At 44.9% G+C, this 26,365-nt stretch overlaps 1 protein-coding gene across 1 annotated transcript in view; it reads right to left on the bottom strand.

Annotated features, from left to right (window-relative positions):
• The window catches only part of SND1 (staphylococcal nuclease and tudor domain containing 1), a 405,871-nt gene extending 399,721 nt beyond the window's left edge, over positions 1-6,150 (bottom strand). The window contains exon 1 of the mRNA XM_026510519.4: positions 5,831-6,150. Coding sequence (XP_026366304.3) covers positions 5,831-5,908 — 78 coding nt within the window. The 5' untranslated portion in view covers positions 5,909-6,150. The remainder of the gene's footprint in view (positions 1-5,830) is intronic.
• Positions 6,151-26,365: the final 20,215 nt, after the last annotated feature.

Here is a 26,365-nt window from a genome sequence, read left to right as displayed (position 1 = left end):
CACACCTGTCAGCTGGATAGCTAGTCTACACTCATAATCGAGTACACAACAGGCCTTAGAACCTTCACTCATTTCCCAAATGTCACACTCCAAGTAAACTGAGGCACAGGCTCCACCAAATCATTTGCCCACTTATTACCAGCACTGAACACTACCTAGCTTCAGGAGTCTCCCCTCATGTTAATAAGCCACACTATGCATGAGCTAGTTCCTTCCTGACCATTAGTTTGAGCTCTGAAGCATATGACTTTGCTTTTCACCATCACTGTCACTAAAGCTTGCTAGGTTAAAAGTGTTGCCAGAGGCCAGAGCAGCAGAACATTCCATGTAGTAATAAAATGCTAACAGAAGTATAAACAACGACAAATTCTACATGCTATTTGACTCTCATTGAGCCAGCTCCTGGCATCTATCTTTTCAGCCAAGTACCCTCCACTGGAAGGTGGTGACCTTAGGAATACACAGGACTGGCTGACAGGAAGCCAAAAAAACCTTAGTCTTGGCCCTGTAAGAAACAAGACTATGACCAAGAGCAAGTATTTTTTTTTTTTATCAGTTTCCTACTGTTTACACTGAGTTACTGTGGGCTATCAATCTCACCAGGATACCAGGACAGCAACCGCCTCTACTGCCGTTCTGCCTTCTATCACCCTAAAACACATATTAATAGCTCAGGTGAAATCCTTACCATTTACGTGGAACACTGACCTTGAAGGAATTGAAGAGCTACTATAAAAACACTGAAGATAAACATCAGTGGGGATCCTACGGCTTTTGCACTTGCTGTTCCCTATTGCTGGTTCTCAGCTGTCTGTCAGATCTCTGCGCGAGTGCTGAGAGAAGCCTTTCCTAAACACCGTATCTATGGGTGCACCCCTTCCCTTGCTCTCAACCACTCTGTCCCATTCCCCAGAAATCAGATCTTGTAATATCATACTTATTTCTTATTTACGTTTTTATTGTCTGTCTCCTCCATAAACCATAAGGGCAGGAATCTGATCTACTTTTTACCACCGTTTCTCCAATACCCACACAAAGCTTGACACAGCAGATGATCAATAAAATTGATTCCACAAAGAAAGGAAGTACGATTGCTCATCATTCTGTATCATCAGTACATGGCAGCAGCCACTGTTAGCATGACTAGAGCCTGCTGGATGCTTTCTTTTCATACAGAAAAAAAAATGACAGAAGACATTTAAGATACAGTAGAAACTTAGTACTCCTTTACCTACGATCTTGATTGAAAGCTACCATGCTCACCTGCTGAGAAGTGGGCAATTTTAAGACTACAGGGAAAAGCCTTCCATCCCCTTCTACCTAATTCTCTGCAAATGGCTCTACTAAAATACTGTTATTCAGCTACCTTGTCCCTGAGTAGTAGAATAAGAGTAGTAGTAGCATAAGAGTTATCTTAAGTAGGTTAGGAAAGATGTTTTTTTCTTTCAGTCTGCATGAGCTAAGTGCACGTAGGAAGGAGCAGATCAATGGACTACTACTCTTTGTCCCCACTACACTCTGGAAAGACACATACTTTTTAGTTCAGAAACCTAAGAAACAGTTAGGTATAATAATCTAAATTACATGTAGCATTTCCTACAAGCTGCACACTGGAGAAATTTCCACTAAGCTACTCACCAGGAAGTCGGTATCCCACTTGAGAACAACCTGGCAGCACAATTCCTGTTGAAGGAGGAAACTGGCCATCTCCTCCTTTTGATGCCCCTCTGCCTTAGTCACCCAGTGAGAATCACGCACGGTTCGTAGCCTCAAACCAAAGACTGGCAGAGGGATTCCTTTCGCCTTTAGGCAATTAAATGGGGTGGGGTGAAATGAACGGAGATTTGGCCTTGTCCTCCCTTTGGCCTTTCACACCATAAGCAGGATAAGACATGCTGCTTCCACAGCAGCTTCTGATAAGCACAAAAGATTCAAGAACTGTGGCAGACGCATTTTGCTGTCCTGAAAGCAACCCGTGTGGCTCCTGCTTGAAAAGACACACGAACACACCAAGTTAGAATGGGAAAGTGAAGAGTGAAAAGACATAGAAAACAGCTCTATCCCCAAAAGAGAAAGTAAACAGGTGTGTAAGACCAGAGAAAATAGCCATCTCTAAGTAGCTGCTAAGTAGAGTGACCAAATTTTACGCTAAGTACCCCAAAACTTCTCCCAACCTCATCTATTTAACATGTGCTGAAAATAATCTGTTGCGGCTAAAGTCTAGCAAATTATTCAAAAAAATCCAGAGTCAGAATCTTTCTGGGTTTTGAGAAAATACTATCTGATTTGACAGGGACATTCAGGGGCATTTTCCAGGTTATATTTTGTCTGCCCACACACTTGCCAGTCTCATCCCAACTCAGGAAATATAAATCCACCTTCAGGTTTTCCATCATCCTCACTGCCTTTTCAGTAACAGAACAGCTCCAAAATGCTTGTGTCAACTTACTACCCACTTCCTCCTTAAACACATTCCAGAATCAACTCTGTTTCTGTCCCTTCGCTCCCACTCTCAAAAGCAGACACAGCCTCTACCTTCACCATCATTTTTTAAAACTAGTCAATGCAAAGATTTTTTTACAACTTGATTTCCAAGTTCTTTCTTCTTTAACCTTAAAAAAAAGTAACGAAGGACTTACTAGGATTAGAAGGCAGAGACCAGAAGAAATCTGCACCTTCCATGGCTCTATAATCTGATTTTTGCCCCCCCCCAAAAGAGGAAGGACCTCTTCACTGCAGCAAAGCTCACCCCTATACCGTTTCAGACCTGCAGCTCAGCCTGAGTCCAGACAAATATGGAGGGCGCCCTTGAAAAACATACCTCTGGTTAGTCAGTGTTCCAGATTCTACCCCTCTCCCAAAAGGCAGTAGCTATTCTCTAACTCTCAAACTATTTCCCTCTCACTTTCCTATCACAGAGCTCCATTTTCCTTTGTAGAGTTCTCACGAAGCACTTCCTAGTACCACTGGAAATGATTGCTCTCCAGGAAAATACAACTTTGCTTAGCACAAGAGCTTCACACAGAGCAATTTGCCAGTGGTCGATTTTTCATTCCAGACAAGGCTTCTACTCCTGGCACAAATCTGCCTGTCGCCCTGCAGTTCACCTGGCTTCCCTCCCCTAACCCCCACCTACGACTCAGCCACCCATCCCTGCAGTTTGGTCAAAGAAAGACACAGCAATATAGACTACTCATTGGCTGAATTTTCTTTTTTTTCCTTTTTTTTTTAAGATTTTATTAATTTATTTGAGAGAGTGAGAGACAGAGCACAAGCTGGGTGAGAGGCACAGGGAGAGAGAGAGAGGCAGGCTCCCTGCTGAGCAGTGAGCCAGATGCAGGGCTCGATCCCAGGACCTGGGGATCACGACCTGAGCCAAAGGCAGACTGAGCCACCCAGGCGCCCCACGAGGATTGAATTTTAAAATCTTCCTCCCACGGGGCGCCCGGGTGGCACAGTCGTCGTTAAGCGTCTGCCTTCGGCTCAGGGCGTGATCCCAGCGTTCTGGGATCGAGCCCCACATCAGGTTCCTCCGCTAGGAGCCTGCTTCTTCCTCTCCCACTCCCTCTGCTTGTGTTCCCTCTCTCGCTGGCTGTCTCTGTCAAATAAATAAATTTTTTAAAAATCTTTTAAAAAAAATCTTTAAAAAATAAAAATTAAAAAAAATAAATAAAATCTTCCTCCCGGATTCAAGTGTGTCTTCCACACCACACTCCTATGCACATAATGACCATAAGCACCAAATGAAGTCACTCACCACAATAACAGCTCGAGGATAAGACAAGGAATAACATCTAATCTTTCCTCAACTTGATCACAGTCAGCTTCACTTTCCTGCAATTTTGTGGTCATGCATCACTGGCCCCACCCTCCACATTATAAAGTCATGTCCTAGAGGCAGAAGCAGCACAGCACGAAGTGGAGCAGCACGCGCTGTGGCAGACAGGCCTGGGTTCAAGTCCCAGCTCTGCCTCTTACTGCCAGTAAAAGTGCCTGTCCTTGCGTGAACTACTCTTTCTAAACCTCAGATTACACGCCTGTAAACTGTAACCAATAATGCTATCTACTTGTTAGGTGTTATAAATGAAATAATACAAACAGAATACTCAGCACAAGACACGACCCTTAATAAATAAGTGATTGTTGATGTTCCGTATCCATGGGGGTAATCTGCGGGCATGGTCACCTCATAGACTCCAAATGCCCTGGAGGCCTCTAGCACTGACAGAAGCAAAAATATATTCAGCCTCATTCCACTCTTACCCCACAAATGAGAGGGACCTTTAAGAAAAATTCAAGCCTTAGTGAAGGAAAGAATTCAGAAAGATCCACTCAATTGCTGCCAATCCCACCACCGGACCGCCAAGTGATGCTGTGTTCTTATGGTGAAGGGAAAGATCAGTGCAAATAAAGAAACTAATGTAAGAGGAGCTACTCATGGGACAGATCAAGATTCAAAGAGGCAAAAATATGTGGACCTTGGAAATTCCCTTCTCACTCAGCTTCTAATAAATTCTGACTTTCCATTTACGCATAAAGGGGAAAAGCAATACTGAAAACCCTGGGAATCTCAGCTGGTGGCAGAATATTACCTAAGAAATGAATACATGAGAATTAGGCTGGAGAAAAAAAATCTCAAAAATTTACACACACACACACACACACACACACACACACACAAGCTAAAGAACATTTTAACCCTAACAGACAATGAGCCAAGAAAACAGAATGTTTTTTAAACTTTGTGCAACTGCAAAAAAATGTGGAACTTTGAGAGAAAATATCATAAAAGATATTTGCTGTTTCAGAAGGAAGTCAGTATTAAAGTCCGAAATGTCTGAATGTCTATTAGTCTGCAGTCATCACAACTGGAAAATCTGTCAACAACCAAGAAACGTCAAGTTCCAAGATTTGGGAGGGTTCGGGGGAGAACAGAGGTAACAAGTGATAAAGAGAATTTATGCTACAAAATTATCATGGAGCCGGAGGGTAAATTTTTAAAAATTAGTCTTGCAGGGTTTTAAATACAAAATTCAAGAATGTGGGGAGTGAGGGGATATAAAATCAAGCAGAATCTAGTGTTAGGGCCGTAGACTGGGAATCCGAACACTTGGGCCCCGGTCCTGGCCCCGATCCAAGCCACCACGTGATGACCTTAGGCAAGTCACTGCCCTCTTCAAACCAGTCTCCTTATGTGTAAGGGGTGAGGGAACAATAACGATCGCTAAAATTCCTACTGGCCTAGCATTTAAGGGTCAGAAGGAGAGGGAGACCAAATACTAAGAGCTTTCGGGACTACACACTTGACAGAAGAGGTGGAGAGAAAAAGACGGAATATGAAGGCCAAAGAGCGAGAAAACTTGGGAGTAAGTAAGTGAGCGTCAGTGGAAACTGAAAAGCTTCAAGATGGCCAAATGCTCTTAGTTTCAGGGAAGAGCGGATGTCAGGATCTCGAAAAGCTGCACACTGCTCAGCAGATGTCAAAATGGACAGAAGAACGGGGGGATGGGAGGGCAGATATCAACTTCTTATCTCCGTTAATCAATCAAGTGACCGATCTGTCCTGGTAAACAGCAGGTCTGAGTGCCGCCGACCACGGAAATCACTGTGACCCCTGATGCCAGAGTGTCCGGGAAGTAAAGTACCAAGGGGATTCCGTGTCGGGTTCCGTCTAGGAAGGGAATTCCGAGAATGGGTGAAAAGTAAGGAAAGGGACAGAGGAAAGGGGTTCTGGGAGACCATGCAGACTGGCGGAAGGGGAAGAGGAGCCAGCGCCAAAACCCGCCCGGAGGCGGGCGGTGGGGGTCAGTGTCCCGGGCCCCGCTCTCACCATCTTGACGATGCCCCGCTGCACGGTGGGGACCGCGGGTCCCCCGGAGGTGCCGCCGCTCTGCGCGGAGGAGGCCATGTGTAGAGATGGAAAGGCAGCAAGTAAGGCGGTGGACCGGCTTGGAGGTGTCAATGTGAGTGTCGGTGTTGGTGAGAGGCCGCCGCGGCAGAGAGCTGGCAAGCGACGGGTTTCGGGCAATGGACGGCACGGACTCGCCGGGCGCTCACAAGAGCAGCAGCGGGACTGGGAGCGAAAGAGGAGACGCGTTCTCCGCCGCCGCCACACGTTCTACTCGCCGCGCAAGCGTGCCAGAGCGCCACCGCCCTCCGGCCAATTAGCGCCCAGAGCCCGCCGGACCTCAAACCAATAGGCACCCTGCTCGCGGAGCCCCGCCCTTTAGTCCCAAAACGGGAGGAAAGCTCCAGGAAGCGCTGAAAGAGCTGATTTGCGGTGACGGCCTAAGTATGGGGCGGGACTTCCGGGGCAGCCGTAGTAGGTAGTGTCGGGAGGTGTAGTGGGAAGGAAAGGACACGTCAGCATCTGGCCGTGGGGCGCGGGGGGCCATGGGAGCCCCGGGGGCGGGGCCAGCCTCGCCCTCAGGCCTGGCCCCGCCTATTGTGCCCCGCCCCGCGAGCCACCGGGGAGCCCACGTGGACTGCAGCGTTCCTGGAGGGCTCACCGGGATTGGGGATTGGGGAATCCGGAGCCATGAAGGCAAAGAACTGAAAGGCTCTCCGCACCGGCTTGCACACCTAATCCGACATTTTATCTCAGCTAAAAGTGTGGGGAGAACTTGGAAAAGTCTGATCATCGTGAAATTTACGGATGTTGGCGTTGACAGGCAACGTGGCCGGGAACCCTCCCTGTATTCCGAAGTGTATTTCGTTCGTGTTTGTGTCGCCGGTGTCTAGCACTTGTAAGGCTTTCGATTAATGTTCGTTGGTGGGAGAAATAAATGTCTCTTAGGGGCTGATGTGCCGTGTGCGCGCGGGAGAATGACCCTCGTTTTCGGGCTCTTTGTAGTTTCGCCAATGAAGTTAGGGAAAGCGTTGGTGCAGCCTCTCCTTGGGCCTGGAGGAGAGAGTCCCTAGACCGCTTGTGATGAGCCACCCGCCGCCCCCAACCCACCTCATCCCATCCCTTTACCGGGCCCTAGTCTCTTTTGAATAGATTGGGGGAGGGGGGGTGCAGAGCAAGGGCATACAAATATTTAAATGAATGTTTAGAGACAATTTATGTTTGTCCTGTGCCCACTATGTGGAGCCAAGGACCTTTCCTTTAAACCACTTAATCTTAATCTTGAAATCTGGCTCTATACTGAGGACACCATTTCCCCTGTAGCTCTTTTGAGAAGAGGTTGTCTATGCTTCCACACTACATATCCCAGGGTCAAGTTTTGGGGGTCAGCATCTTCCTAGATACTTAGCGCTGCCCCATGCATTCCATTAATTTGCCACCGTCTTAAACACATACACACACACACACCTTTGTGAAGGTTCGTTCCACCTGATTTATACCTCTATCTCATTAAGGTTGTTGTCTCCTCTGCCTCAACTGCCACCTTGTCATTGGTTGAAATCAACACCTGGTGCATACTTCTCCACCCAGTGACCTTGAATGACTTAAACATTTATGAACCTGACTTGTCCAATACCCTGGCGTCTCAGCTTCTTGACTCATCTTCAAGGAACTTGACCTCTGTGCCAATTTAGGCACCCTCTTCAGTATGGATGAAGTATGGCAACTGTTCCATGGCTGAAATTGTAAATTCCAGACCCCCCATTCTCTGATCATAATAACTGTCCTTTCTCCCTTCTCACTCAGTTACTTCTCTTATACTTTGTATTCATTATCTATTGCTGCCTACCAATTTACCCCAAAATTTAAGTACTAAGCAATGAGCGTCTATTATCTCACAGTTTTTGTCAGGAATCTCTGCATGGCTTAGCTGAGTGCCTTTACCTCAAGGTCTCTCACAAAGCTGCAGTCAAGGCATCAGTGGCAGCTGTGGTGTCGTGAGGGTCTATGATCTGACAGGGAGGATCTGCTTCCAAGCTCACTCCTATCGTCATTGGCAGGATTCAGTTCCTCAAGAGCTTCGGACTGAGGGCCTCAGTTCCTTGCTAGTGGGTCTCTGCGTGGGGCAGCTTAGATGGTAGCTGGTTTCTATCAGAGCAGGCAAATGAGAAAACAAGAGAGGACAAGCAAACCAGTCTCTCTGAACCTAATCTCAGAAGTAACATCCCATCACTTTGGCCACATGCTATTCATTAGAAAAGTCAGGCCCACCCTCAAGGGGAGAGGATTACACAGGGCACAAATACCAGGAGGCAGGATCACTGGCGATCATCTTCGAGGCTGCCAATCACACACTACTCTTCAGCTTTACGTAGAATTCAAAGTCCCTGAATCTCTCTATCTCTAATCAGTTCCCTTCTGCTTTCTCCTGGATCCTTGCTTAGACTCTCATTTTTGCCCCCTCCTCTCAGTAGCTCACCTCTAATCCCCGTTGTCTTCCATTGGATCTACGTGTCAAAATTCCAATTCTAGATCTCTCTGCATTCTCCAAATCTACCACTTAGCTAGAGAAAACACTCCTCAACTGTGCAAGTTGGTGCCACGGTGAATTATGGGCCCTCACACATTACTTGGAGTTCTTCTGTTTCCTAAGCCACTTTGGCCAGTAGGTGTGTTTGTTGTTTAATTAGCTTAATTTTTTTCGAGTGGTTTTAGGTTCAAAGCAGTATTGAGGGGAAGGTACAGAGATTTCCCATATAGTCCCTGCCCATACACATGCATAGCCTCCCCCAAAGTCCGTAATTTATATTAGGGTTCACTCTTGATATTGTACATTCTGTGGGCGTGGACAAAGGTGTAATGAATGACATGTATCCACCATTATGGTATCACACAGAGTAGTTTCACTGCCCTAAAAATCAGTGACCCTGGGGGGGAGAGGGAGGATACAAAAATATATATATTAAAAATAAAAATCAGCCTGTTTTAAACCTCTGTTTTTCTTTTAACACCAATTCCGCTGGCTCCCACACTCTCAAATGCTGATAGACCTTCTACTTGGGAGAGATGATAAAAGCCATCAAGAACTCCCTTCATTTCCCCACCACCAAATCTGAAAACTTACCTTCCTTCTCATTCCTTGTCTTCTCCCTTGCTACAAAGAAAAAACATCCTCCTACTGTTTAGGCTAACCCCTCCATCTATGTTCCGGATCCACCCTTTCCACCTTGTCAAGGACTCTCCTTTTTTTTTTTTTTTTTTTTTTAAGATTTTATGTTTAAGTCATCACACCTAACTCGGGCTTTGAACTCACTATCCTGAGATCAAGAGTCACAAGCTCCACTGACTAGGCAGCCAGGTGCCCCCAGGGCTCTCTCATAGATAATTCCCTCTCCTGTCTTTATAGCTTCTCAGTTTATCCTGGATTCTTCTTATTAGCATTTAAATATTCTCAAATTTCTTGCATAGTGAAAATAAATAAATCTTTCCTTTATTCCACATCCCGCTTTTAGTAGCTCTCCTCCCCGCCCCCCACAGGCAAACCCTCTTGGGGAAAATTCTGTATGTTTGTTGCCTCCCACATCCTCACACTGCGTTCAGTCATCAGCACACTGCACTCTTGCTCTTACCAATTTACTGAAACTGTTCTCTCCAAGGTCAATGCTGACCTCCTCATCACTACATTCAGTGGACACTTTTCACTCCTCACTTTGCTGAACCCTTTATAAAATTTGACGATATTTGCACCTCGAAATGCCTTTTTCCTTCCCATATTCCTTTATTCCTGCCATCTACCTAGCTGTTCCTCCTTATCTCCATTGTGCATGACTCTTCTTTTGCTTGCACTTAATATGGATGCTCCTCTGGGTTCTTCTCAAAACACCTTCCTTTCTAATTTGAAACATTCTTCCTAGGACATCTTAGCCACTCGCCTGGCTGTATGCTAAGGATTCCCAAATATAGATATATAACTCCTATTAAAATCTCTCTCTTGGGCTCCAAATCCTATGCTCAACAATACTCTGGATATCTGCCCACAGCTGTCACCTTGGGAATTCAAATCCAGCATGTCTCACAGGGAGCTCCGTATCTTTCCTCCCAAACCTGCTCTTCTCTAGTAGGTGTCACAGCCCAAATCATGATACCAAAAGTTACCCAGCTGCAAGCCAGAAATCTGGAGATCATCAGCGACTCTGCCTCTTACTCATTTCCCACTTCTTAGTCAACCTCTGAAATCTGTTAGAGCCACAGAGCACGGTCAATCTCACATGCCCTGGTAACAGACCACCTGGGTTCACATCCCAACACTGCATAACCTTTTTTTTTTTTAAAGATTTTTTTATTTATTTGACAGAGAGAGAGACAGCGAGCGAGAGAGGGAACACAAGCAGGGGGAGTGGGAGAGGAAGAAGCAGGCTCATAGCGGAGGAGCCTGACGTGGGGCTAGATCCCAGAACGCCGGGATCACGCCCTGAGCCAAAGGCAGACGCTTAACCGCTGTGCCACCCAGGCGCCCCCCAACACTGCATAACCTTGAGCAAGGTATATAGTATCTCTGTTTGATGGATGTCTCTTCGGTAAAATAAAGATGATAATAAGATCTGCCTCCTAGGGTTGTTCTGGTCTTGAGGGTTATATGAATTAGTATATGTAAAACACATAGAACACTGTCTGGATTATCTATGTGTTAAATTTTTTATGATTATTATTAAAAATCTCCTATTGCTTAAACTTGGCATAATATTTACTCGGACTGCTGCACAGGCTTGTAATAGAGTTCCCTGACACCAGTCTCCCTTACCTACACCCCATTCATTCTTCCTACTGCAGCCAAAGTGACTTTTTTTTTTAAGATTTATTTTTTTATTTGAGAGAGAGCACATGCACAAAGCAGAGGGAGAGAGAGGGAGAGAAGCAGATCCCTGCTGAGCACGGAGCCCAATGCAGGCTTGATACAGAGCTTGATTCGGGGCTCGATTGCACAACCTTGAGATCACAACCCAAGCCAAAATTAAGAATTGGACGCTAAACCAACTGAGCCACCCAGGGCCCCAAAGTGACATTTCTAATGCCACTTTCTCTTCTCCTCAGTTCCCTCCTGTGATTTCTTCACACCAGATCTCCTCTCACAGTTCTACCTTCAAACAGCTATACAGGCCAAGTGAACTTGGTTTTGGTCTCTCTAGGAAACCCTCCTTTGCCTTCAGGCCTTTTTGCATACTTTGTGTCTGCCTGGATCACTCTTCCCAGCCCTCTGTACTCCTCTCCACCCCCACTCACTTCACAGGGCTACCACCTCCCCATCCTTCAATTTCCTACTTAGAAAACACAGTGCAGCCCCTGAAAGGCATTGAGAAGAATGACAGGTTTAGTTCTTTCTCCTCCTATTTTTGGTCTATCAAAGCACTTATCGGATTGGAGCATAATTGTCTCTTTGCCCTCTAAAATGTCATCAGGGGCTCCTGGGTGGCACAGCAGTTAAGCGTCTGCCTTCAGCTCAGGGCGTGATCCCGGCATTCTGGGATCGAGCCCCATGTCAGGCTCTTCTGCTGGGAGCCTGCTTCTTCCTCTCCCACTCCCCCTGCTTGTGTTCCCTCTCTCGCTGGCTGTCTCTCTCTCTCTCTCTCTGTCAAATAAATAAATAAAAGTCTTTAAAAAAAATAAATAAAATAAAATAAAATGTCATCAGACTCAGTCTGATTTATTTACAGTGGAATTCCCAGCCCAATGTCTGGCACAGATAGCTGGTCAGTCAATATTTGTTAATAACTGAATGAGAGAAAAGTATTATCATACGCATTTTACCTATAAGGAGCTAGAAACTCATGTAGGATGTTTGTTGAAGGTCACAGAGCTAGTAAGTGGCAGAGAAAGGATTTGACACCAGTTCTTGTGACTCCAAAGCTCATGATCAGTTTGCCTTTATAGGAAGGAAACTGACTTTGATCCACCTTAGAAGTAGATTCTGGTCACTTCTGTGCCCAGGTGCCATCAGACCAGAGGGAGTGAACTGAGCTTTGAGCAGGTGTAGAGGTGAGAAAGCCTCCCTCCTCTCAAGAAAGTTGATACAGAAGCATTTACTGGTTTGGAAATATGGTGGAGATTTCATCTCTGGATTCTCTCAGTGGAATATAATAAGAACTCTGGCTCCTGGTCCTAACTCTACATCCCAATGCCTTGCTTGGACCAGGCCTGGGGGTGCCTAAGCTGTCTCTCTCGGTTATATAGCAGCCCCTTGGAGAAGGGTCAAAATCAGATGCATGCAGATGGGGTAAAAAGCCAGAATACAAACTTCTTTCCCTCCAGGAGCCCTCACTCCCACCTCCCCACAGAACCCACACCTGTTATAAGTTGTCTCTAGGTGGCCCTGTCCTCAGACAGGGGTCAGGCATTTTATAACAAGGGTGTCCGGAATTTTACTTTTTAAAGGATCTATGTTTGTGAATTTTATGTATACTGGCAAGATTTTGAAAATGTATTTCATTTTGTAACGTTTACCAATGATTTATTTACAAGCTATTTACTCAAATAAGTGGAGCTGCTTACAAAAAAGAAAGAAAGAGAGAGAGACTTTGAAGTCCTTAAAGGTGACTCCTGTGTGGTGGAGAACACACACACACACACACACACACACACACACACACAGTCTGGAGATGGACAAGATTCATTTAAACAAACAAACAAAACACCTTGCTTCCTGTACTCCTTTGAGAGCAATTTTTTTTTTATTTTTAAGATATTTATTTGAGAGAGAGAGAAAGAGCATGAACTGGGGGAGGAGCAGAGGGAGAGGGAGAATCTGACTCCCTGCTAACCAGGGAGCCTGACAAGGGGCTCGATCCCAGGACCTTAGGATCACGACCCGAGCTGAAGGCAGACCCTTAACTGACTGAACAACCCAGGTCCCCCGAGAGCAAATTTTTTTTAAAAAAGATTTTATTTCTTTATTTGGGAGAGCAAGAGAAAGTGAGAGAGAGAGCACAAGAAGGGCGGGGAAGGGGGGATGCCGAGGGGCAGAGAGAGAGAGGGAAGAAGACACCTCACTGATCAGGGACACTACCTGGGGCTAGATCCCCGGACCCCAAGAGCTTGACCTGAGCAGAAGGCAGATACCTAGCCAACTGAGCCACCCAGGTGCCCCACTTTGAGAGCAAATTTAAGAAATATATTGCTGGTAGTAATAATAGCCAAAATATATTGAGCACTAAACATGTACACTAAACAGATTTTGTGCTAAATGCTTTTCTCTGCATTACAGAATTTAATCTGTGGACCAGTCCTATGAAATGGATATAATCAATCTCTTTCTACAAAGGACAGTGATGCTTAGAAAAGCTAAGCGGGCAACTCTAGGTCAGTAGGTAACTAATAAGGGTTGGAGTAAAAATCTGAACCCAGAACTTTCTGACCGTAGTTTGCTCTTTACTATTTCACTAGCCTGCTTCTAAGGTGGCCAAACATGCCCGCCTCACTCCAGACCTGCACTTGTAGGGTTTAGAGGCTGGACAAAGAAAGAGTTTTCAACTCTCTAGTCAACTTCCTCCAGGGAGAAATCTTAGCACTAGAGTAACTCCGGCCTCCGTTCTTCCAGACCCACCCCCACCTTCAAACCATCCTCCACACTTTTAACCTGGTGTTCTTTCTAAAATGCAAATCTCAGTCACATAGAGTACCTCCTCAACATTGCAGCAGCTTCCTTTCTGTTTCAGGATAGTTCCAACTCCATCGAGTAGCACACGAGGCCCTTACCATCTGGCCCTGACCTACTTTTCCTCCTTCTCTTCCTTTTCTCCTCCTCCTCCTTCTTTTTTGAGTTTGTTGTGGACTGAATTGTGTCTCCCCCACTTTCATATGTTGAAGCCCAAACCCCCATTGTGACTGTATTTGGAGACAGGGCCTTTGTGGAAGAAATGAAGGTGAAATGAGGTCATAAGAGTAAGACCCTCATCTCATAGGATTGGTGTCCTCATAAGAAGAGAAAGAGCCCAGATCTCTTTCTCTCTTTCTCCCCACAGATGCACAGAGGAAAGGCCATGTGAGGACACAGTGAGAAGATGACCATCTGCAAGCCAGCTAGAGAGTTCTCACCAGAACAACCCTTGATCTTGGACTTCTAGCCTCCAGAGCTCTGAGAAAATGTTTCTGTTTTCAAGCCACCCACCGTGTATTATGTTGTTATGGCTGTCCACACTGACTAATACAAAGTTTCGCTGTACATTTACTTAAAAGAAAAGCTTTACAAACCCAAGTTGTCCAGATCAGCCCTGAGCAGAAGAACTTTCTGTCACGATGGAACTGCTCCGTGTGTGCTCTGCCCAACACTGTAGCCAGCAGCTACGTGTGGCTGATGAGCACTTGAAATTTGGCTAGTGCAACTGAGGGACTGAATTTTCCTTGTTATTTAATTTTAATTAATTTAAGTTTAAACAACCCCATGAGGCTAGTGACTAATGGGTTACACAGCACCAGTCTAGCTGATTAAACTTGAATCTTGATTAAACTTGAATATCTGTTACCATAATCTTCTATAGAAGTGTTTAAATTAAGTGATTTCTATACTCCTTGTGTAGTCCAAACTTGATTAATATGCATGACAGCATGGGCATCATTTAAAAAATAACTTAAGAAACAACAAAATAAATGTATAACATTAAAAGTAGAACTTAAATCCTCTTTGGAAAAAAAGAAAGAAAAGAAACTACCCTGTGCTTGAGACTTAGACGTTGTTTCTCAAACCTTACAAAACTTAGAATAAAATTAATATCAACTTAAGAAAGATCATGCACTCTTCCCAATTTGCCCTCTCTACGTGGTAAGTCAACGTAAAGGATTTATAAAGGTGTCATATGCATTTACGCAACTATTAGATTATTTGGGCAATGGTTTCAAAACTTTTAGTTAATGAAAGAACTTTGTACCCTGTCCTTTTGTCATTTGGTGGCAAGACCAATCTTAATCCCATTCCCCCAAATGCTATTCATCAATGCCTCTGCCTCTGCGTTCTCAATAACCTTAGACAATTGTATATTGATTTTTCTCCTGCTACAGCCGTCATCTTAACCACCATCACGTTTTGTCACCTTGGACCCTCCCTGCTATACTCGAACCTCTAAGAAAAAAGGCATAAGGAAAGCTCCAGCCATTGACGCCATCTTTATCCCAGGGGTAGCATGCTGCTCTGAATCTCTGTCTCCTCTCTGCAAACTGAGATGATCAAGCTAGGATGGAACCTAAGAACTCCTCTTTCTCTATCTCCAGAATCCTGAAGTCGCTGGCTCACAAACTCAAGAGTTAGGAACGTTTCAGCAAGGAATAGGAAACTACATGAACCATAGACTAAGTATGTATTTCTCTTTCACAGATCAAGAGGTTGGAGGTATTTGTTTAGAGGCTTAACCATCTCAGGGTGGGCATCTTCATAATCCTCTTAGCTTTTCCCTTGTGGTTGCAAAATAGCTGCTTCGGCTCCTGACGCTATAAGAAGAAGGCAAGAAACAGGAAAGAGACCAGTACCAGAAACATCTGCCCATTTTTATCAGGAAAGCAAAAGCCTTCCCAGAAGTCCCTGACCTAGGCCTTCCCTTGCTGCAGGGGAGGCTGAGAAGACCTTTCGATTGTCAAGGGAGAAGGGTTCCAGCATGGGTGCTGGGGTGGTCTGAGTACAGGGCGTCTTCTTTGCTTCTGGCCCTGGTCTGCCCTTCCTAGAACTCTGGCCTATTTCTAAGCCCATTCCCTTTCTCAAGGGGAAATGCCATCCCCTTCCAGACTAAACAGGCCCAAAGCAGTAAGCCTGTGTTTCATCTGTGCTGTCTCTGGACTCTAGCCCTCCCTATCACCTCCTCTACTAAAGGCTCTGCCTCTGTGGAGTGGAGGGAACATGGATTTTCTCCACTTCTCTACCTTCTCTGCCTGTGGAAAAGCCTTCTGTCTACTGCAAGACAGAAGCATGTGTTGCCTTGCTCTGTATTGCTCACTGAGTGTCAGAGTATTTAAGGTGGAAGTGCCATCATAGTGGGGGTTATTATCATTGGACAGCTCTAGACACAAGATATTTCATCTGAGGTGTGAATTTTATTTAACTCCTGCCAGCAATTGTTTGTGTCCCCACCTCTTCTTGAACACTGGCCACCACATATACCTTAACTTTCATTTGCCCCTTGTCTTAGATAGGGTAGACCAGTTGCAGAAGCAAAAGAACTCACACTTATTCGGTGACTTAAATAATACAGAGGTATAAATCTCTCTCACAGAATAGCCCCATCACATAGTCATCCAAAGGCCCAGGCTGGTTGCAGCTCTTCCATCCATTAACAGGGACTCTAACAGAACTGTCTTTCAGAGTCAAGAGCAAAGGCAGAGGGATCATGTAATGATGCAGAAGGCTTTGTGGAAGAGAAGAAAGACAACGAGATGGTCACTTTGGACATTCTCAATCTTGCTCATGAAGTTAGGAGAACTTAGGAGTCAGAAGACAGGATGAGTCCTTGTGGAAGCCATGGCCCCAGGATTGAAGATGCGGCCCTTTCCGGGGAGTCTGTGGCCTGGAATAGCCAGAAGCTTATCCAAACCCGGCCAGGACTCTGGAGTGGGGAGTGGGTTGGCATGGTCCCCACCAGGAGAGCCAGTGTCAGCTGTTAGAGTTGAGGAGCCAGAGGGACCAAGAGGAAGCATGGCAAGAGGTTAGGATCAGGGTGGGAGGTGATGGGGGAGACTGTAGGGGCAAGATGAGGAGTAGGGGACTGGGTCCTGGGCTTGGGGAAGAGACACAGGGTAGTTGGAATGTGTGGGGGTTGGAGATGCCAACGATAAATGACCAGAGTCCAGGCAGGCGTGTCATCTGCTGGGGGTGAAAGAGCAGGGGCGGAGCTGAGGCAAGAGGACAGGGTTCAGGTGACAGCTGGAAGGGACTCCCGGTCTGGGTCTGCTCAAGGTGAACTTCAGGACAATCTAGGCATTTTTTTCAGGTGCCCTTTTCTCGATTTCCTTGAGCTTAATTCACTCAAAGGACAGCGATTTCAAACAAAGTACACCCTCTTTCAGCCACATTCCACATAAACGCCACAGAGATATGTCAATGTGAGAAAATCACCTCTTTTCTCTTTACCCAAGTCTTTGTTTTACATATTCGAGAGTGGCATAAATTCCAATAAGAAATGAGTTTATGGGGGCGCCTGGGTGGCACAGCGGTTAAGCGTCTGCCTTCGGCTCAGGGCGTGATTCCGGCGTTGTGGGATCGAGCCCCACATCGGGCTCCTCTGCTGTGAGCCTGCTTCTTCCTCTCCCACTCCCCCTGCTTGTGTTCCCTCTCTCGCTGGCTCTCTCTATCTCTGTCAAATAAATAAATAAAATCTTTAAAAAAAAAAGAAATGAGTTCATGAAAAGGCAAGATAATTCTAAAATTATACTACACCTTGCTGTTCAGCAGAGAGCAGTTTTAATAGAGTTTGCTCTCTGAAGAGTACTTCAGAGGACAGGATGTTGATTATGCTGCAATGGAAACAGGCTAAACAACCATTGAGTTCTGTGATGTTTACACTCTTTTTTTTTTAAAGTCTCTTTCTCAATACAAGGCCTTTGAGCAGCTTCCTTCTGTCTGGAGCTCTGTCCCTGCAACAAGGAACAAAATGGACAAAATCTCTGTCTTCTGGGAGCTTATATTCTAATATCAGAAAATCAGGTTGGGATGATTATGATGGCTGAACTTCAAATTTGAATTAGAGGTATTTGCAACCAAGGCAAGAAAGACAAATTAAGGTTATATAAGTCTCACTGTCTGATTAAAGGAAGCATATTATTTTATGGGAAGAGACAAATTTTTCCCTTGACATTGAATTCTAGAAGGTTTTTATTACATGACTCTTATCTAAAGAGCAATCAATGAGTAAGATAATGGGCAATGTTTTTAGGAGAGTTTTGAAAGACGTGCAGAAATGTGGCTCTTTCTTATAAAATGTTTACATAAAACCTAAAGGAATACTATTGGATAGTAATTCAGTGAGAGTTTGATAAGACACTGCAATCATTATAAAGAAAAAAATATGTTTGAATAAAAGAGGGCAAAAATAACTAATTCTTTCCTTCCAGGTACTGACAGTCAACCAAAACATTTAAGAAATGGAAAATGAGACCTATAATATTCTGAGTGGGTTGAGCGAAGAGAATAATATTAAGGCATTCACCAGCACATACCATTTTGCTGAGGGAAGATGTATGGAGACGCTGTAGAGTTGGATTCCCTAAACTTGACATGACTCTGACCTCTCACTAAATCCTACCCAATGTCATTGTAAATTGGTTCAGAGTGTATAGAGAATAATCTGGATGTATAAGAGTTTCTAAAATTGCTTAAGACTTTTACCTTAGCAATTCCACTTTCGGAAATCCCCAGGGGGAAAAAATGTCCCAGGTCAGGGTGAGAGGAGACCAAAGCAAGTGTTCTGACAAAGGGTTAGGGAATAAGGGTACTGGGATGTGATTGCCAGAGTATGAACTGTTTGTGAAACTTATACTTTGCAAAACTTGCAAATTACTTGACCTCTCTAAGTCTCCGTTTCCTTATCTGTAAGACAGGAATAAAAATAGAACTGGTCTCATTAGGTTGTTCTGATGCTAAATGAGATAATGAATGAAAAGTTCTACTCACGGTGCCTGGAATCTAGGGAGCTCTTAGTGAGTTTGGTGAGGATGATGATGATGGTGACGACGATGAAATTGAAAATTCGAAGTCACTCACAGTCCCAAAGATATGAAAATAGCTAAGAAAACGTGTGGTATATAAACACGATGAAATACCAGGTAGCTATTAAAAATGACATGTGTGTAACCTATCTTTAGAGTGCAATGTAAAAAGCCAGGATGTGAAAGAGTTCTGCATATTGGTTATAACAAGGTAAGAAGACATACCGACATTAAAAATAACCCAGTGGAATTTTTAACAGAGTTTAATGATCCATCAGTTTGCTGGCTACTGTCTCTAAAGTTCATAGTGAATTCTTTTTCAAGTGAACCTCGTTCTCAGGGCCAAGAGATTCATTTCTTATTTCGAAAGACTCATTATATGATTATAGGAATCATTTCCTTATTTTATTGTGAACCGTAAGATACCAGGAAGGTGTCCCAAACAAAAATGTACAACTTAATGATTTATCACAAAGTGAACACCAGTGTCATTAGCACCCAAGTCAAGAAAATGACACCAGGACCCCCAGAACCCGCTCTCCTGATTGCTCTCTCTGAGCATGTACCTCAAAACACTGTAATTTTGTTTGTGTTTTCAAAAAATTTATAACTGCAATTAAACAATACGGATTCCTCCCTGTGGCTTCTTCATTATGTTTGTGAGATTCATTCATGTCCTTTCATGCAGCTGTCGTGTGTCCATCTTCACTGTCGTATAGTATTCTGCTGCAATGAAAATTCCACAATATATTTATCCATCCTACTTTGATGGATATTTGGTTTGTGGCAGGTTGTATTTTCCAAAGATGACCATAGACATATCTCTCAACATACGTGTTCTTCTTACAAAGTGACCTTGACCTTCCTCCCATTAGGACATGGAGTCTTGGTCCCTCCCTTTGAATCTGTGTGGGCCTTTGCTCTGCCTCTGCCAATAGACTGCGGTGAAAATGATTTCTTAAGTCACTTCATAAAATATGCCTTGGACATCTGCTACCTTGTTCTTTTGGGATACTTGCCCTGGGAACCCAGCCACCATGCTGTGAGAAAGGCCAAGGTACCCCAGAGAGAGGCTGCATTCAGGTGTTTTTGGCTAATAGCCCCAGCTGAGTTCCTGCCAATAGCTGGCATCAACAGCCAGATGCATGAGTAAAAAAGCCTTGAGATGACTCCAGCCCCTCACCACTGAGTCACAGCCTTTGAGCCTCCCAGCAGAAGCCACATTACAGAGCTGAAATAAGCTATCTCTTCTAGACCCTTTCTTTCTGAGCTCCGGACTCACAGAATCCATAAGCATAAGAAAACCGCGGTAGTTTTATCCCTTCATGTCTGGAGTGGTTTAAAACACAGCAACAGTGTCTGGAACAGTGTTGTGCATGATTTTCAGATATTATAAATAAACATTCATGCACATGGATTTCTTTGGGGAATAACAGGGGGTCATGGGTTATGAATATCTTTAACTTTGGTGAATAACGCTAAACTTTTTCCAGAGAGGTTGTACCAAGTTAGACTCCCGTACAGTAGTATCTTGTTATGGTCTTCATTTGCATTTCCCTAATTTCTAATGAGGGTCAGCATTTTAAAATATGTGTATCTGACATTTGGTCATAAAGATAGTCTCCTGTATTATCTCCTAGCTTTATTATTTTACCAGTCACATTAGTAGTAACAATTCCAGGAGGTACTGTAACATCATTTCGCTTGTCTTTCCTCAATTCATCTTTTGGGATTGTAACCATTCACATGCTATCCTAATCCAAAACAAGGTAGGAGGGTGAGAGAGGACCTAACCCTGGGAATATTCTCCTGCTCCCAGAGCTTAGAAATTCTTAATTGTAAACCAACGGATAAAATAAAAATCCTATGGCCCTAAAAGAGTAAAACTCTTTATTCTTCAAGCAGTCTGGTCCAACTGAATTATCTGGAACCCAAACTCTGTAAAAGAAGTTACTGACTCACTCTGTTCTCCCCATCTCAGACCTCTCCTCCAAAGCGAGTTCTACTTAACCTGCGGCTCGCCACCTTTCTCACTGTTGATAGCCAAACAAACTTTTCCATTCCCATCTAGTCCTTGTGGCCAGGACAAGGTGATTCACTCTTCTGAACTCTGGATTCCCAGATTTAGGGGCAAACATGAAGATGTGCATTTAACTATACTTTGGACCTTTTCATCTTAGTGTTTGAGTTCCCCTGGAAGGATTAGGATGGTTTCTCTTCCCAGGAGTTACTACCCATTGAATTCCAGTGAAGTTAGATTTCCAGCCTGCTCTTCTCTAAGATGTGATACCAATCTCTTCTTCCTAGCCATGACAGATGACGGGAAAATCTGTTCAATTACCCTAATGTTAACTGCTGCCCAGACTCCCCTAGTCATTCATTTCCCTTCTTCTCTTCCTCCCATTCATCTTGCTTCTTGCTTATGACTCCTTCACATTCCTAAATGACTGTCTCTTTCCCCAAACTAAAAATAAACACGTTGTGATGAAACGCCCCCAATACAAAAAGTACACCTCCAAGCATTTTTTTTTTTCCTTAAGATTTTCAACCTAAAATGTAAAAACTTTTTTTAGGGCCAGGAAATGCAAGAGACAGAAAAGGACTTAAAACACAGTGCGAGCATCATAAATGCTCACAGAAAAGGGTAGCAGTTGGTTAGGAGGTCGGCGGTACTGATGAACTTTTCCCCGGCAAGGCAACCTTGAAATACTTGGATGCTCACAGAGGCCCTCACCTGCCTCCTGCCCCCAGCCTCCAAAGAGAGAGCATTTTTAAGGGTCAGCACCGCACAGGGGGTGCTGCTGGTTGTACAACATTAGAGAAGAGCCCAGAAGTTCAGCTCCAATCATTCACTCAGGGAATAGTGTTGTGGTTACTCTGAGGCCTGGTCCCGCCAGTCTTGTCCACTGGCCAACACAACCCAGAGAGCACCCTGGAAAGAGAGCAAATCACTTCTCCTTAGTAACAGCATGATTGATAGTTATACCTTTCCAGCTTTTTTTTTTTTTTTTTTTTTTTTAAGATTTTATTTATTTATTTGACAGAGATAGAGACAGCCAGCGAGAGAGGGAACACAAGCAGGGGGAGTGGGAGAGGAAGAAGCAGGCTCATAGCGGAAGAGCCTGATGTGGGACTCGATCCCGCAACGCCGGGATCACGCCCTGAGCCCAAGGCAGGCGCTTAACCGCTGTGCCACCCAGGCGCCCCAACCTTTCCAGCTTTTAGATCAGAATTCACCTAGCTGAGAAAGAATGAATGAATAGGAGCGAGTCCCATGTGACTGTAAGCCATCAGCCTAGAAAGACAGCAAAAGTCTCTTTCCTATCTGAGTTGTTTGTTTAGCCTGATTTTGCTGTGTACCTTTCAGTACGCCTGCCTAATCCGCATGCTCATCATGTCTGATAACAAAGAAGCTTCATGTTACCTTCTACTGGCAAGTAAGCACGTTATAAGCACTACCTTTTATTCAGTCTCTACAATGCAGCAGGCACAGTACTAGATATTTTGAACATATTATCATATCATCTCATGAAATTGCTATAACCATCCTGTGGGGGAAATGATTCCATTATAAAGACAATAAACTTGAGGCGCAGGAGAACAAGAGTTCAACCCAGGTCTGTTTGACTCCTAAATGCAAGCTCTTTTTTTTTTTTTAAAGATTTTATTTATTTATTTGACAGAGATAGAGACAACCAGCGAGAGAGGGAGCACAAGCAGGGGGAGTGGGAGAGGAAGAAGTAGGCTCATAGCGGAGGAGCCTGATGTGGGGCTCGATCCCAGAACGCCGGGATCACGCCCTGAGCCGAAGGCAGACGCTTAACCGCTGTGCCACCAAGGCGCCCCTAAATGCAAGCTCTTAATCCTTCTCTCAGTTAATCTTTTTTTTTTTTAAGATTTTATTTGTTTATTTGAGAAAGAGCATGAGCAAGGGGTGGTGAGGAACAGAGGGAGAGGGAGAAGCAGACTCCTCGATGAGCAGGGAACCCAATGTGGGGCTCAACCCCAGGACCCAGGGATCATGACCTGAGCCGAAGGCAGACGCTTAACCCACTGAGCCACCCAGGCGCCCCTCTATCAATTAATTTATTCACGAAGCATTGTTTTGGAAGCCTCTTGGAGGCCATCCCACCCTGCCCAAAGCTTGAGGTCATTGTCAAAGACTTGTTCCATTTAATAACGTTCACCTTATCTGCTTATTTTTTCTTATTTCACAAGGCCTCTTGCTCACCCATCCTCTTGCTCACCCGTCTTTTATTTTCCCCCACCAAATGATCCTTTTAATTTCAGTCCTAGAAACAAAATGCTGGAGTGATGAGTCATTGTTGCAAGCCACTGTGGCAATTCTCTGCTCTCCTCCTACAGAAACTGTTATCTAGCTCCTTGGAAAAAATTTTTCCCCCTTTTATCCAACTTGATTGTCCTTTCTCTGCCAAGAGATTTTCTGTTCCTACAAAGTAGAGATTAGAGGGAGTCTCCTCTAAACTCCCTCTTGGGTTTAGACGGCTGACTATATCTGAGAAGGTTTGGAAGTCCTGGGAATGATTTTTAAGAAGGGGATTTACTTTAATGGTCCTTGCTTGGCTCCGGCCCCATCCCCATTTCCAGGGCTTTTGCCCCTACTTGGGGATTCCTTCCTTCCAGGTACTTGGTGACCAAATGCTGCCCTCTGGCTGCCCAGCAAAGCCTTGTTGGCAGGGCATGTCCAGTGCTTGGTCTATGGCCTCTTTCTCCATCTCAACTGACATATTCTGAATGTCATAGAATTTCCAAGGTGTTTGCAGGAGGCAGTCAGTTAACTTGAAGATTGTTTATCGGATGGACCCTGGACAGCTCCTGATCTCGTCCTTACCTTGGGGGGCTAGAAACTCTAGGGAGAGACAGGATGAACCTAAAATGAGTTCTAAAGGCACTTGGAAGGACATGATGAGCGGCACGAAGTTCGCCCCAGGGAGTGGTCGACAAAGAAGCACTTGCAAGTGAGGGTAAACGGAGAAATAGCATGTTTGTGAGAGCCAACTACTGCCTTGCTCTCCAGAGTCCCTGCCCAAGAAGCAGGATAGGAACTCATCTCAGGGACCAGACAGGACAGGATAGAGCAGGGGAGGCTCTCTTCTTGGGATGTGGCCAGGAAGGGCCTGGTTATCTCTCTCCAGGCCTCCGTGCTAAGAGGTTCTTGTAGAAGAGTTCCTGGTTAAAACAATGGACTCAGTCTTGCTATGGGTTGAACTGTGTCCCCCCAAAATTCATGTGATGGAGTCCTCACCCCCAGTACCATATAATGTGACTGTATGCGGAGATATGGTCGTTGTAGATGTAATTAGTTCAGTTAAAATTGAGTTATCCTGGAGTATGGTGGGCCCCACCCTTCTGACAGGTATCCTAATGGAAGATGCCTTGTGGAAGGACAGATACACAGGAAGGACACCGTGGGAACATTGGAGTCATGCAGCCACAAGCCAATGAACCCCCAGAAGCTAGGAGAAAGACCTGACACCAATTCTTCCCGAGAGCCTCAGAGAGAGTGTGGCCCTGCTGACACCTTGATGTCAGACTTCCAGCCTCCAGATCTGGGAGACAATACATTTCTGTTGTTTAAGCCAACCAGTGTGTGGTATTTGGTTACAGAAGATGAAGCAAACTAACACAGCTCCCTATAACAGCAAGACAAAGCGAACTAGAGTTATTCATAGAAAGCTGAGGTCCCATGGCAAATAAGTGGCAGAGTCTGGCCTAAATATCCATTTTTCTAGCCCTCCCCACACTTGCCAATGGTGTTCTCCCGCCCTGTCTTGGTGGGACAGGACAGAAGATGCCAGGCAGTCAAGAGCATAGATTTTCCCATGTCTTCTCTTTCTCATTCCCTTCCCACATACCAGTTCTTCCTACTCCAAACTGTTCCCTTTCATCTCCTACTCCATGAATTTTTAAAAGATGGGAATGAATTGGGAGAGGAGCAATTTAAAAGCTAGGAGGCAGGGCTCACTCGGGCATTTTAATTCCTCTATTTTGTCTCTACGTCTTTGTCATCTGCCTCAGGAGACTAGAACCCAGGGGACTCACCCTCTAGTGCAGAGAACCCCCAGCATCTGGAGGAGATGAGCTGCCATCTTCTTCTTTGAATTGCTTGGCATCTGTGTGGGCTGACTGATGAAATTCTCTGCATTGTCTTCTCTCTTAACTGGAGCTCTCCCAGTACCCACGATGTGTGAACTCAGAACACTAAGGGAGTTTGCTCTTTACAGACTTGTTTTGCTTCCACCCATCATCTTCATAGACAGACACCTCCATTCTTCCCCAAGGCTCCACCAATAGCTCCAGAATCAGCTTTAAGTTTTTGAGACCAGGGTGATGAAGAAGAGGGCAAGTAGAAGCATGCACAAGAATTTCCTTCTCATCATGGTCAATGAAATGAGCCAGACACAGAGGGAGAGATAACACGATCCCACCTGTATGTGGTACCTAGAATAGGCAAATTCATGGAGGGAAAGTAGTATAGAGGTCCAAGGGTTGGGGGAGGCAGGAATGCAGAGTTACTGTTTAATGAGTACAGAATTTGTGATGATGAAAAGTTCTGGAAACGGAGAGTGATGATATTTGTATAACATTATGAATATGCTTAATGCCACTGAATTGTACACTTAAAAATGGTTAAAATGGTATGCTTTATGTTATGCGTATTTTCATGCAATGGAGAAAAAATGACTAGAGGTAAAATCAGCATTTTTTAGTACAGATCCTACATAATGACAATTTTTTTTCTGAGTTAGTGCCTTTGAGCAATTATGTTAGATAATTTGATATTTTTACTGTTTGTTTTAAAATAAATTCCCTGTTTTCTCCTTAAAAAAAAAAAAAGGAGAATTCTATTCTCAAACCCAGCTTCCTCCAACAGTGGCAATAATACCCAAAAGGTTTTACTCTGTCGGGTTCCAAAGCCTGTCTCTTCAATTCCGTCCTTGGAGGCAGAAAGCTGGTTTGGGAGGATGTGGGTTTGAAAAGGGACCTGGTGCCTCAGAGCACTCCCAGCTGCCACGTCTTGTCCAAGCATCTCCTTTGCCCCTTCTGACCTGGTGCTGACTCCCCTGCCAGTCACACTGCTCAGGCTTTCAGGGGAAATGTGAGGAGGGAAGCCTGGGTCACCGAAGGTTATTGTCATGCTGTGTCCCCACCAAATGCAGGGCACTGGGCAGGCTGTAGGGGGAGCCCGCGTGCAGACCCAGCAGGCCGCCTGAATCTGCCGGCTCCCAAGTGACTGATCTCCGTGGGGTCGAGCAGCAATAGCCAACTTTCTCTCTTTGGTCGGAACAATTATTATTATACATTAGGGGCGCCTGGGTGGCACAGCGGTTAAGCGTCTGCCTTCGGCTCAGGGCGTGATCCCGGCGTTATGGGATCGAGCCCCACATCAGGCTCCTCCGCTATGGGCCTGCTTCTTCCTCTCCCACTCCCCCTGCTTGTGCTCCCTCTCTTGCTGGCTGTCTCTATCTCTGTCGAATAAATAAATAAAATATTTTTAAAAAATTATTATTATACATTAAATTACCAAAAATATAAAGAAAACTAAGAGAAAGAACTCAAGGTACCAGAAGACTGATGAGAAACCGGCATAGCGGATGGAGTAAGCAGGGCTGCAATCAGCCGTCTAAATGCTGGAGAGTGGGAGAAGGAAAGAGAGAGTCAACAGAAGCTTCCCCTGAACATTAGTGTTGAGTTTCTTCCAGGGGGAAAAAAAAAAAAAAAAAGGAAATGTGGAGCAGTGCAGGGAAGGCTAAAATCATTGATTCCGGGTAGTGGAGACTGGAGAGTAAGAGCAGTTTGATGTGGAACCAAGAGCGG

The sequence above is a fragment of the Ursus arctos genome, unplaced genomic scaffold (genome assembly GCF_023065955.2).
Source record: "Ursus arctos isolate Adak ecotype North America unplaced genomic scaffold, UrsArc2.0 scaffold_3, whole genome shotgun sequence".
Classification (NCBI taxonomy): domain Eukaryota; kingdom Metazoa; phylum Chordata; class Mammalia; order Carnivora; family Ursidae; genus Ursus; species Ursus arctos.
The sequence above is the reverse complement of the archived record's forward strand: the minus strand, read 5'-3'. Positions and strand labels throughout refer to the sequence as shown.